This window comes from Alligator sinensis, unplaced genomic scaffold (assembly GCF_000455745.1).
Source record: "Alligator sinensis unplaced genomic scaffold, ASM45574v1 scaffold1580_1, whole genome shotgun sequence".
NCBI lineage: Eukaryota > Metazoa > Chordata > Crocodylia > Alligatoridae > Alligator > Alligator sinensis.
The window spans coordinates 157,264-170,852 of record NW_005843156.1 but is presented as its reverse complement, the minus strand read 5'-3'; the positions used below and the strand labels follow the sequence as shown (position 1 = coordinate 170,852).

The 13,589-nt window shown below is 44.6% G+C and overlaps 1 protein-coding gene across 1 annotated transcript in view; it reads left to right on the top strand.

Moving 5' to 3' along the window:
- Nucleotides 1-13,589, top strand: part of LZTR1 (leucine zipper like transcription regulator 1) — a 48,820-nt gene that overhangs the window by 33,794 nt on the left and 1,437 nt on the right. Inside the window, exons 16-18 of the mRNA XM_014526779.2 lie at nt 626-671; nt 4,460-4,573; nt 5,604-5,684. Coding sequence (XP_014382265.1) covers nt 626-671; nt 4,460-4,573; nt 5,604-5,684 — 241 coding nt within the window. The remainder of the gene's footprint in view (nt 1-625; nt 672-4,459; nt 4,574-5,603; nt 5,685-13,589) is intronic.

Sequence of the window (13,589 nt, the reverse complement as noted above, 5' to 3'; positions counted from 1 at the left end):
TCACAGCGGGAATAATAGCAAGAGCTGCTGCAGCTGTGATGCTGCTGGCAACAGGAACAGCTGCTGCAGCAAATGCACAAGCTGTTGCTGGTGCTTTCACAACAGTGGTGCCAGCAAGAACAGCTGCCAGCACCACCACAGGGGGCTGCCCTTTGATAGGCACTGCTGTAGGACTGGGACCTGCGCCTGGAGCAGTGGTTGTCAAAGGCAGCCTGTCCTCTCCCCTGCTGGGAGCTGGTGGAGGCTGTCGAGCACAGCCTCTGCCTGCCTGTGAGGATAGTGGGAGTGAGGAGAGCGTGCACTGTTGCCCCCATGGACAGCCAAGGGCTGCCTCTGCCACTACTGCCTCCTGCTGATACCCATGGTAGCATGAGCTGGAGACAGCTTCTCTGTTGTAGGGTAGAGGAAGTAAAAGAGCAGCCTTCACTATCACCTCTTGGCTGGAGAGTGCACCTTTGAGGCAGCTTTATCATGCTCCAGCCGTTCACTTGGTGCATGGTTTTAAGTAACTTGTATAGAAGTCATAGTGCCTTGTAGCCACATTTGAGTAGGGTTGGTTAAATGTGGTCTGTAGAATTGTATCTCTAACACTTGTATGCTACATGAGTCGTATTTCTTTTCCCAGTTACTTTGAAGCTATGTTCCGTTCTTTCATGCCAGAAGATGGACAAGTAAATATTTCTATAGGTGAAATGGTTCCCAGTAAACAAGCATTTGAGTCAATGCTGAGATACATTTATTATGGTGAAGTGAACATGCCTCCTGAAGACTCCCTGTATCCTTAAAGCTAATTGAAACGGATCCCTCAACTGACTTTTGTTATAGATGCCCAAATTTGATATATTGGATCTGAGTCTTCCTTGCTAGGAACATTGTCAGGCACTATAGTGTGAATGTAAAAGAAAATACCGAACTGGAGTATGCTCATTTTGCACAAGTGTAACTTCTGGCATTGCAGGGGTGTGGAGAAACAGGATCTTTCTCCAGGATGTTCAGTTGAAATAGATAATTGCCATTACACAAGATTATTTCAGGTTGGGCAGAGAATAGAGAGAGGTTGGACTTTAAGAACATGTAAGTTCTGCTTGCATATTTTATGCTGGATTCTGAGGTCACTGCTGTCACCGACACTAGGGCCATGTGGTGTCTGCTAAACCAGGGTGTTTGTTGTGCTGGACTTGTGTAGTATTTATTCTGTTTCAGTTGCAACTGCCATGAGTTTCAGTAAGCAAACCTCATCCTGATCTAGAAGATCAATTCAACCATGGCAAAAGACATGTGCAGATATTAGGGGTGCACCAATAAAGAATTCTTGGCCGATACCAATAAACGATTATTAACCAGCCATATCGGCCGATACTGATCCAATAACCAATATTAACTGCTGGTTGAGTCGCACTGTAGGTTGTCACACTGGGTCCGGCTGACCCGGACAGCTCAGCTCCACCTGCTCCTCCCTACCCCAGTCATGTTGGTGGCATTTGGTGCCTTTTTTACAGCACCCGCCTCCGCCCCAACCCACAGTGTGCACTGTGCTGTGCCAGTGCCTAAGATACCATGACAGCTGTTCCCCTACAGCCCAGCCCTCCAGAGAGGCGATGGGGGTGTATCCGGGGTCACCCTGGCTCACGGAAGGGAACCCAGGCATCTGGGGGCCCCAGACAGAAGGCATAATTATTGGAGAACATTATCGGCTAAAAAAGCCCAAAAAAAACCAATAGCCAACAATATCAATTTCCCTTTTATCGGTGCTGATCCGATAGGCAACCAATATATTGGTGCACCTCTAGCAAATGCGAAACAAAATTTGGAGCCACTGTTTTCAAATGTGAGTGCTTGTAAATCCACGAGCACTTGGCAGTTGTTTCACCTCTGCAAGGCAATTTCTAAAAGTTCCCCGGGGGCATATTTGTATGTCAGATATCTTATGTAGAAGTCTGCCTCTAGGCAGCCAATCTGAAAAAATCGTGCTTCATTATCCAGCAGTTTTTACTGTCCCAGGCAATGGAATTAGCATTACTGATTTGTTTTACAGGTTTCCCTCACCAACCACGGTTTTGCCAACCATAGTTTTGAGTATCTGCGCTTCAGAGAAGGTGGGGAGTACAGTCAGAAAATGCCCCCCAGCCCTGCCAGTTTTGCCAACCATGGGAACTTTCAGGAAAACCTAATCCCCATGGTTGGTGAGGGAAACCTGTGCAAGCATATCTTGAAGGCTGTTTCATCTGTCTGCCTCTGTCCTTATCCCCACCTCATTCAGATGTAAGTTATTATTCAGCTGCACTGAATCCAGTCCTCCCCCACTCATATCTTCATGCCTTTAGCTTAGTGGTTTGCCTGCTGGAACTCACTGCCTTGGTTTCCATAAAGCACTATAAGTCTCACTAACTTTGAGTTGGGGCATACCCACTAGTGGAGAAAGTGGTGTGCCTTATATCTGAATGAATTGAGCTGGTAGGGTAGGGCATCCTACAGTGTTGGATTCTGCTGGATGCTATCTAGCATCTTGCTTGTCCTTATAATCACCTTTTTTTTTCTTGCAGGGAGAGTCTAAGTTTCAGTTTCTTTCTCTGCATCTTTTTTTCCTGACTTTCTCCTGTTCCTACATTCATTGTTTTTTTTCTGGGGGTTTTTTTGTTGGGGAGGGAACTCTTCACAAAACAGAATACCTCTCTCTCATTCCCCCTTGCCTTGAGAGACTGCAAGAGGATGAGGCAAGACAAAGACATCACATTCCTATTTCCTGTGAAGGATTTTCCTTCCAAGGTACCGCATTGCTTGTGCTGCTGACCAGGTCTCCTTCTGGACAGCTTAAGCTCACAGAAACTCTGGGGATGGCTGAGGTCCTCATATGCAGCATAGCAGTGCTAGCTGCAGTGTACTTGCTCAGAAAGGACCTTGCTGTTACTATAGCAGAAGAGAAGCAGCAGCCGCAGTAACAGAAGAGAGCGAATAAACATAACCATGGGAAAGTTTCTTATAGCAGTAGGAGCCTGTTTGCAAGAAGGAGTATCTGGGAACCTTCCTCCATTTCCTCTGCTGTGGGAGCCAGCAACCTTGCTGATCCCATATGCATGGAGTGGGTTCCCTCATGTGCTGCTCTGAAGACATTCAAGGAAGTGAAACAGTTGGAAGCTAGTATTGGTGAGGATACCAACTTAGATGGAGTTTATAGTGTGACATGAGATTAAAAAAAATATATCAACGCCCTGATAAAGCTCCTTTTGTGAGATACTCGCCTGGTTTGGGTCCCCACATACTGGATTCAGGACTGGAACTCAGCAGGCTCCAGCCACTTTCTCTGGTCCCAGCCTCTCTGGCACATGTCCTCAAATTAGGGTTTTTCTGCTACAGAGTGGTGCACTATAGGTACCAGGACCAGCATTGAGCTACCATAGGTACCAGGACCTACCTATGGTAGCTGGTACCTACCATAGGTACCAGCTACCATAGGTACCAGGACCAGCATTGAGCTATTAGGTACCCCAGTAGCTTAAGCACCCTTTTCCCCAGAGCTCCAGCCTCCTGGGTTTATAGGTTGCCTCTTGAGGGATATGTGATACTTGAAGCATGGTTTGTAAGGATTTCAGAAACCAGTCAGTCTTAACTTTAGTCAGCCCTAGAAATACATAGATATATACAGCATAAGAACTGTGCGCACCTTGTTCCCTGTCTCGGTACCCTCACCAGTCTGGAGCATTGAGTGGATTATGGGGACAGGCAGATCTGGACAGAATTGGTGAGACTGAGAGGAAAGAACGACATTGCCTAAATATCCAGGCTCACACAGTACCCATACACATACTTCCTGAAAACATAAGAACTCGTATCTTGGCAGTTGAGAATAATGAACCCGTTAATACAAATCAAGGTGTTCATTCATAAACAAAAAAAAAAGAGCAACTGTTGTGAAAAATATATGTGAAATTTTGCCTAGCCTGCCCTACTCTTAGTACAGATTGAACAAAATATAAAGAAAATGCAGGACTTTGGATAGAACAGTTGGGTTGGAAGGGATCTCAAGGGTCATCTAGTCCAGTCTCCTGCATGAATGAGGGTGCATTATGCCTAAACCATTCCAGACGCATGTTTATCCAGTATCTTTTTTTAAATTTTTCATTGAAGGAGATTCCATATCTTCCCTGGGCACCCCTGCTGGTCTTATACTTAGGAAGTCCTTTCTGAGATTCAATCTAAATCTGCTTTTCTACAGTTTAAACCCATTGCTTCATTCCCTGCCCTCTCGTAATGGAGTTACCATATATTTGTACTGATGTGGGGAAATCCAGTATCTCCTGCAGGTTTCCATTTTATATGCTTGTAGTCTTCAAGAAGCCTCTGTTCATCCCAGCCCTATAATACTATACTATCATATTCATCCTTTCTCCTGTAGCATTTGTATTGCTGTTACGTTGTTGTCATTGGCAATTTGGAACACACATTTATTTTCTTTGACTAGCTTTACAGCTACCTCTTTGCGGCCCCTTATTATTATGGCTTCTTCAACAACAGACTTCAAGCATACTGTAAGCAGAATTTGGAAATGAATGTTACAGCAGAAAATGTGCTCCAGGTAATTAGCACTCACTAAATTTAGTGCAACCATTGGAAACACAGTAAATATTTAAGAAATTCAAATGGTGCTTCAACTCTACTCAATAGTGTCTGCAATTTGTTTAAATTTCCAGACAAAATATTTTACTAAATCTTAATTAATAATTCTAGATATATTTGTCTGTTAGGTTTTAAAAAAAAAAAAAAGGATATTCTTGGGAGTTTTGGTGTGTGGGGCTGGAAATTAAGCCTGAATTTGTATAAAAGAGCACACACATTTTGGTAGTGTAAGAGTGATGTTGTGATGGTCGAGAAATGTTACAGGAGGCAAGGATTTATTTTAGGGTAATCTCTTTTATTAGGCTAACTGTTTAGTTGGGATAGAATAAGACAAGCTTTTGAATGCAAGACATTCTTCCTTGGGATACAGGCTTGGAGGCTGAATGTCAGTGTTAATAGGGGATGTCCATGCAGTCCCTGTGGACTTGGGTTCACTGGAGGTTCCATCAAGTCATTGATGGGATATCAGACCCACAGTTGTGAATGCACAGACACGATTCTCAAACCATAGTTACCAGTTAGCAAGCTGCTTTTTTCCTAAAGATCATGGACCTTTTCCAGTTCATTTGTGCTGCTTAAGTGGTTTAAAAGAAGAAAACTGTGGCCATCCAAGAATCCTTTCGGTTGGGGGAAATCCTTAGCTGGTATAAAGTCAGCCTAGCCACTTCTTGTGGGAATTGTTCCCTGAACAGGATTTTTGCATCCATCTCATTGTGACACCGAACATAAATTGGCCCCAATGGCTAGCTTAAATCTCACAAAAATTATCTACTGACGAAAACCACATGCAGTATTTAAAATACAACATTGATTTTAGAGAAATTTGGAAAAGGTTCCAAGTTGGGGCCGGAGTAGAAAGCTGGCTGCAATTATAAGTGCAGGGAAATTACCCTCTCTGCATAGTAATAGCACTCTTTTTTTTTTTTGCCTCTACGTTTACCTGAACAAAGCAGAAAGAGAATTAGAGTCTTAATATGTTTCTGCTCTAGATTTTAGAGGCAGCTGACAAGACCCAAGCTCTGGACATGAAGAGACACTGCTTGCACATCATTGTTCATCAGTTCACCAAGGTTGGTTGGCTCTTTTCTGGGGTTCTGGGGATCTGCTGTCCTCTCTCTACCATGGGTTAAAGCAGGTTAATATGGGCCTCCGTTTTGTACTACTTCTTCCCTGGGACAACTTACTATGTTTATGATCTGACATATTGCCAACATGATTATGGCAAAACGATATTATGACATATTGCCAGCAGGATTATGGCACCACCTTGTTCTTTCTCATCATTTTTTTAAATCTAAAACAACCACTTTTTGGAGACTTGAAGACCTGCCAAAGAGAGTGGTTATTAAGAACCATCTCCATTTCCTCATGCTTCTTAGCTAGTAGCTCTTCCACGCCATGCCAGTGCTAAAGTCCGTCATGTTTAACAAAATATGTTTGATGTGCACTGAATGTCCTAGTTCCTCTTTCTCCCTGTCATTTATAAATATGATACTCAACTTGCTTTTGAAGAAGGTTCCTATAATAGATGCAACATCATTACTGCATTAATAAGGAATATCATGTTCAGGTCAAGTGTTCTGCAAACTATATGTGAAATATAAATATGGAATATTGTATTAAATAGTGATACATTATGCCAAAATTATGATACTTGTGCCCTTGATTCAGAATAATTTTGCTATTGTCATTTAGCTTTAAGTAATAAGATACATGGTCCCTGACTGATAAAGATAGAATTTCCCAACACACTGCCTGTTGGTGGCAGGTGCAGTATAGTTAGCCTCATGAAGCTTTATGGGTAAATCTTAAGATACCGGAAACTGGAACTTCTGTGGGCAAAGCCCACATTGGTAGCAATTGTGTAACACAGGACTGCAAAATCAAAGCCATTCACTACAAGATGCCCGTAACAAAACATTCTGGTTATCAGAGATTATTAGTTAGGACCAGAACCAGATCATTCTTCTAGGAATCCATTTAGGTATTATGCCACCTAAAACCTGGGCTGTGGTCCCTGTTCCCAAGATTATTTCTGTTATTTAACAGATCATGTGCATAAACAGTTTTGGGAGCTTATGAAAACCACTTGTTTGCATGTTGCTACCAGTATAGTATTTTAAGCACCACACCACAAGTTAAGCATTATCCAGATACCCTTCTGGTGCTCCTTTTGATGCTAGCACTATGGACAGGCAAGAAAGGAAGGTATATAGGGCCAGGAGGAAGAGCCCAAATTAACTGGCATGTGGCACAGTTAGATAGCTTCTACACTGCAAGCCTAGAGCCTGGAACCATGCCCAAGTTTCTCCACTGTCCTGTCCTCCATCCGTTTCATCCAGTGACTAAAATGAGAGGGACAGTAGCTCAGCCTCATCAGGAGGGCTGGAGACACCATTAGATAATGCCTGACCTTTTGTGTATGTGTATGTTTGTATGCACATGTGTGTGTGTGTGTGTGTGGGTTGAGGATTTCATAGATTTCATAGACATCAGGGCTGGAAGGGACCTCGGAAGATCATCGAGTCCAGCCCCCCGCCCAAAGGGCAGGAAGTCAGCTGGGTTCATAGGATCCCAGCAAGATGAGCATCCAGTTTCATCTTGAAGGTGTTCAATGAAGGCGCTTGAACCACCTCCGGTGGCAGGCTGTTCCAGACCTTGGGGGCTCGGACAGTAAAGAAGTTCTTCCTTATGTCCAGCCTGAAACGATCTTGAAGTAGTTTGTGACCATTCGACCTCGTCATCCCTTGGGGCGCTCTGGTGAACAAACGTTCCCCCAGATGCTGGTGGTCACCCCTGATAAACTTGTAGGTGGCCATCAGATCACCCCTGAGCCTGCGCTTTTTCAGGCTAAAGAGCCCCAGGGCTCTCAGCCTGTCATCGTAGGGTCTGCTTCCCTGACCTCTGATCATGCGCGTGGCTCTTCTCTGGACTCTCTCAAGCTTCTCCACATCCTTTTTGAATTGTGGAGCCCAAAACTGGACACAGTACTCCAGCTGCGGCCTCACTAAGGCCGAGTACAAGGGGAGAATGACGTCCCGGGATTTGCTTGAGAGCAAAAATAAAAATGTTTGTGCACTCCCTGCTCCTCCATTGCAGAAATCTATTTTAATCCGTTTTTAAAAACACACTTATTCTCTAAAGCAATTGGCTCCAAAATGTGGTACCTCTACTTTTGCTATTTACACACTCTCCTTTTTCATCCCTAAAGCTATTTCTTTCGGATTTGGGGGTTCCCAGTTCCTGTCATCTTGCTTTAGTTCAATCTATTCTAGATGGAGCTTTACCTGACGATTGCCTAAAAACGAGGCGCTGAACGCCGCTGCTTAGCGGCGTTCCTGTCAGAGAGTGCATTTTGCACGGGTTCTGTGATTTGGATTGACATACCACTTGTTTCTGTATAAATATGAACTCGCCATTTTCTCAACCTCCTGAAACCCTCAATATTTTGGATCTTGGAAATGGCCCGTCTCCTTATATGGTACTGGAGCAGCCGCTAAAGTTAGAGAGAGAGTTTTGCTAAAAGCTCTTTCCATTCTGGTGTTAGAAAGGAAAAAGGAGAATTGGCAATTGGGAAATTCAAGTGCAACTGCTTTCTCCGCTTGGTTCAGTAGAGGCAGAGTTGCTTGCTGGCATTCAGAACTCACTCTCTATTCTCCAAATAGTTTTGAAAAATAACAGGGTTCAGAAGGATGCCAAGGTGGGCTAAGTGGAGAAACGTGAATGTAGTGGGTAGGGTGCGTGAGAAAGTCTGTTACTAGAAATGGATTTACCCTGATCTTGCAAGCTGCTCTGCAAGGGGGGATTCCTGCCCTGCAGGAAATCAATGGGGTCTGTGGGATGGAAGGGACAACCCAGCTTTTGGCATATTTTCCATACTCTATGGACCCCTGGATTTGCAGTTTAGTACATCTACACAAACAGCCATCTATCTTATTCTCATCCTTCTAGAACCACATGAAGGCTGTCACTCCAGCTCATATGTTATTCAGAGTTAATTCAGTGTCTGCAATTTTAGTCACTATATATGGATAACTATAGGAAGCTGAGTGGGGCTCACTCCGCTACATACTGTACAAATGTTGTCAGACACAGTCTATTATGTCCAAGTATTGTGTCCACATTTTGCAATAGTTTTAAAAAAAGCAGGCAGTAGTTTCCTATTCTTTTGGGCTCACAGCATGTTGTCTGCTGCAAATCTCTATTCACGTTCTTACAGGATAACACAGTGGTGTCACATTCATCATTAAATGAATTAACCGTTAACCCTATATTTACACTCCTGCTATAAACAGAAGCTTAATTTGCTGCACTGACAGTCGGTTGCGTGCCATTTGTATCTTTTCTGTGCTATTTGGTATTTATATAGCACTCAAAAGTCACTAAATGCTTTACATATTAAAAAATACAAGTCCCCATCTGGAAGGGTTTTCCACCTTATAGCTCAATTCTGTATATTCGTGTACTTCTCATAGGCGTTCTGGAAACAGAGGTCTTGCTGAATTAGTTCTTAGGCAGCATTACATATATAGATAATTCCTAATTATGCTATATAACACCAACACCAAGCCCCTCTTTTCAACCATCACAGAATGAAAAGGAGCATTCCTACTTCGGCAGATGACAAAACAAAGCAGAGCAAAACAAATACACATTTTCCAGGGCAGATTTCACAATTGCAGTATTCCAGCTGAGCAACAGCTGGTTGGAAGAACAAAGCTGAATTCTTTTAGGGTATTCATTCGTGACATTCCCAAAAAGGAAGCAAGACAGATGAGGGAGAGATACAGCTCTTTACAGTACCTTGGCTCATCTTCAAGTGGCACTCCACTCTGCATCGGAAAAGAATTGCACCTTGTGTGCAAGAACAAGTGCGATCTTCTTTAGTAATGCTAGGAACCCACCATGCTCAGAGCTGTATCGGAGAGAGAACCAGGATGCTCTGCGTTCAGGCCCAAAGATTTGCCTGTGTCAGCAGTGGGTCACGCTTTTCCTTAACATAGAGAGCTACCCCCCCGCCCCTTTTCTCTACACGATCCCTCCTGTACAGGGTATAGCCATCTATCCCCGTGGTCCAGTCATGGGTGGAGTCCCACCAGGTCTCCATTATCCCTATGACATCGTAATTGTTTGCACTGAGCAGGAGGATGAGCTCCTCCTGCTTATTCCCCAAGCTCCTGGCATTAGTGTACAGGCAGGCAGGATGGTTAAAGCACTGTGCAAAGTAACCAGAGAGCTGCAGGAAAAAGTAGACCCATATCCCAGGTATTCAGCTTCCTGGGTGAGTGCCCTAACCTCAGCTGCTGGGGCTAAAACATGAGGGCCCTCCTCCATCACTTTTTTTTCTGGGACTTGCACATTAATATTATGGCAAGTGCTGAGTTCCTCGTGCTCAGTATACACACACAGTCTTACACAGCCATGACGGGATGTGTAGTGTTTGGGATAGGGCATAAAAGTCCTTCAATCCCAGTCAAGTCACTGTGGAGCTATCCCTAACCTGATCCTTTGGATCATGCATGCGATGATTTTGTCTTGGACTCTGGGTCTACCCCATGCTTGATCTTGACACTCAGCTGAACATCAGGATTGGGCACAGGACTGGGAGCAGCCCAAGGATCTGGCACTCTTTGGTGCCATTGCTGATGGTCATTGTTGGCATCAGCCCCAGGTCCAGTTCTAGACGCAGAGCTGGTGGTAGCAATCAGGTGCTAAAATTTACTGCCTTGCCTTGTGGGTTCTTCTGGTAAGGCAGCAAATATGCCTCCTGGTGAGGGCACATCCGGTTGGTGACAATCGGTGATTGCCAACATCAAGACTGGGGCAGCCCTCAGCTAGATCAGGGGCTGCCTAGATTCTCAAGTTTACAATCAGCTGATTGTTGGTTTTAAAATTATGGGGCATGCCACACATTCAGTTTATGGAGCCCATACAAACCAGTCACAAAGATGTTACACGTATTTTGTGGAATATCTTTGTGGCTGGTTTGCTATAAATGTGTGGCAAGTTGCTATGTCTGTAATGTGTACCAGGGGCCTTAGACACACAAGAGGAGATGGAATTCTGGCCCATGTGCACAAAAGACTAAAAATAATAACACTATGGATTACTGCATGCTAGTAATGTTTAATGTATATCATCTCTGAAAATAGCACAACAATACTTGGGAATCTGGCTGGTTAAAAGCTGTGATAGAATTAACCAGGCTAATACAGGATTCCTTATCATTCAGAATGAGATAATGCAAATAATCCATGGTGGTCATGGAGTCCTTGGCCCACTTGGCTGGTGTGCAAAATGTCTTGTCTTCATGCATCGTCATCCCTTTAGCGTCTCTTTGGGAGACTTCATGAGTAACAAGCAATTAGAAACAAACACTGGACACAGTATTGGAGTTTGGCCATGAAAATAACATTGCAACTTTTCAAATGTGAATTGGGTTTTGTTAAGTTTCTTTCATCCTTGCCAAACATTTAAAAAAAAAAAAAATCTGGTTTTGTACATTTAAAACCTGTCTAGTCCTTGGATGCTTTGAAACTGTCACTGAAAGACTGCAAGAAATCCAAATTTGTTAATGTTCGTGCTTTGTCTGAGATGTTTTGGTATGAAATTTTGTTTCACAGGTTAATTAAACCTGTGTATGTTTGGTCATTGCAGTCTCCTTCCATTAACTGAGGAGCGTTGGAATTCCTATTCAGAATTGTTTTTAATTTCCCTGTGGGACATCCGGTTGGTGACAATCGGTGATTGCCAACATCAAGACTGGGGCAGCCCTCAGCTAGATCAGGGGCTGCCTAGATTCTCAAGTTTACAATCAGCTGATTGTTGGTTTTAAAATTATGGGGCATGCCACACATTCAGTTTATGGAGCCCATACAAACCAGTCACAAAGATGTTACACGTATTTTGTGGAATATCTTTGTGGCTGGTTTGCTATAAATGTGTGGCAAGTTGCTATGTCTGTAATGTGTACCAGGGGCCTTAGACACACAAGAGGAGATGGAATTCTGGCCCATGTGCACAAAAGACTAAAAATAATAACACTATGGATTACTGCATGCTAGTAATGTTTAATGTATATCATCTCTGAAAATAGCACAACAATACTTGGGAATCTGGCTGGTTAAAAGCTGTGATAGAATTAACCAGGCTAATACAGGATTCCTTATCATTCAGAATGAGATAATGCAAATAATCCATGGTGGTCATGGAGTCCTTGGCCCACTTGGCTGGTGTGCAAAATGTCTTGTCTTCATGCATCGTCATCCCTTTAGCGTCTCTTTGGGAGACTTCATGAGTAACAAGCAATTAGAAACAAACACTGGACACAGTATTGGAGTTTGGCCATGAAAATAACATTGCAACTTTTCAAATGTGAATTGGGTTTTGTTAAGTTTCTTTCATCCTTGCCAAACATTTAAAAAAAAAAAAATCTGGTTTTGTACATTTAAAACCTGTCTAGTCCTTGGATGCTTTGAAACTGTCACTGAAAGACTGCAAGAAATCCAAATTTGTTAATGTTCGTGCTTTGTCTGAGATGTTTTGGTATGAAATTTTGTTTCACAGGTTAATTAAACCTGTGTATGTTTGGTCATTGCAGTCTCCTTCCATTAACTGAGGAGCGTTGGAATTCCTATTCAGAATTGTTTTTAATTTCCCTGTGGGAAAAAGAGAGGATATTAATTGGAGAGTTGATTGTATAGTTGGAATAGCTTGGGCAGAGATGTATATTAATCTCAATGTATATTGGTATTATATAAATGCCTAATAAAACCACAGTTTCTGAAGTGCTGGCTTGTGCTCTGACATGGGCCTTTGTCTTTGTGTACCCGCCCTTCAGTGCAGTATCTGTTCCTCAGTGCAGGTGCATTATTTCCTCTACAGCTAAGAGGTACTGTCTCTCCCTTGCCCCTGCATAATACTCTATGTGCATTGAGTTCATTCCAAAAGTAGCTTAACTCAACTGTTTCATTGTGCTGTTCTTGGATTCACAAAATGGATTGCTTATAAAGGATCAGGGTGGGCAGAATATGGCTGGATGTGGCCCACCAAGTGATTTCATCTGGCCTGGAGCTGGTGTCTCAGCCCTGCCAGGCCCAGGTGCAAGGGGCAGCCCAGGCCGTGGTGCACATGGCTGGTTCTGCCACCCCTGCGTGTGAAGGTGCTGCCTGGCGTAGCCTGCCCTGTTCCTGTGCGTGGCTCTCGGGCACGTCAGGAGCTGTAATCCATTGGGCCAGGCAGGGGTGGTGAGGTGGCCAGACTTGGCTTCCTGGCAATCCCTGCCTCTGCTGCCCAGGAGCAGGTACATGCCTCATTGCTTGGACACCCCAGGCTTGATCACCCCACATCCACCACTGGGGGCGCTGGATGGAGTAGGCAGGTGGGGTCTCCATGGAGACTGGGCAGGGGGCGCTTAGCAGGATGGATGGGATAGGGGCATGGGCATGGGCAGGCAGCGGTGACTGGCGTGGGATGGGTGGGCTGGGATTGCAGGACAGTGACAGTGCAGAGCCAGGGCCCAGGGCAGAGCTGCAATATGCTCTCTGGTTGTCCCTGCAGCAGATGCTGGTTCCCTGCTTTGTGGTTTCGTGTGGGACTGGCACCCATTGCAGGCTCTGCCCCGGGCTCTGGCCCATGCTGTCACCATCCTGTGACTTCTGGCCCATGTGGTCACCATCCCATGATCTCAGCCCTGCTCTCCTCTTCCACTCATGGATGCCACTCCCCACCCACCCATGCCCCCATCCCATCTGCCCAGCCTAGTGCACCCTGTCTGTGTTGGTCCCGGGCCAGTCTCCATGGAGACACTGCCTACTTCATCTGACACCCCTGGCAGCGGGTATGGCACAGATGGGCCAGGGCTGGATAGGATAAATTTGTATCTCCCTGGGCTACCCCCCTCCAACCCCACCACATGCTGGGTGGGGTATAAATGGGGCTGAGGCCGGGTCAGCACCCCTCCCTCCTCCTCCTCC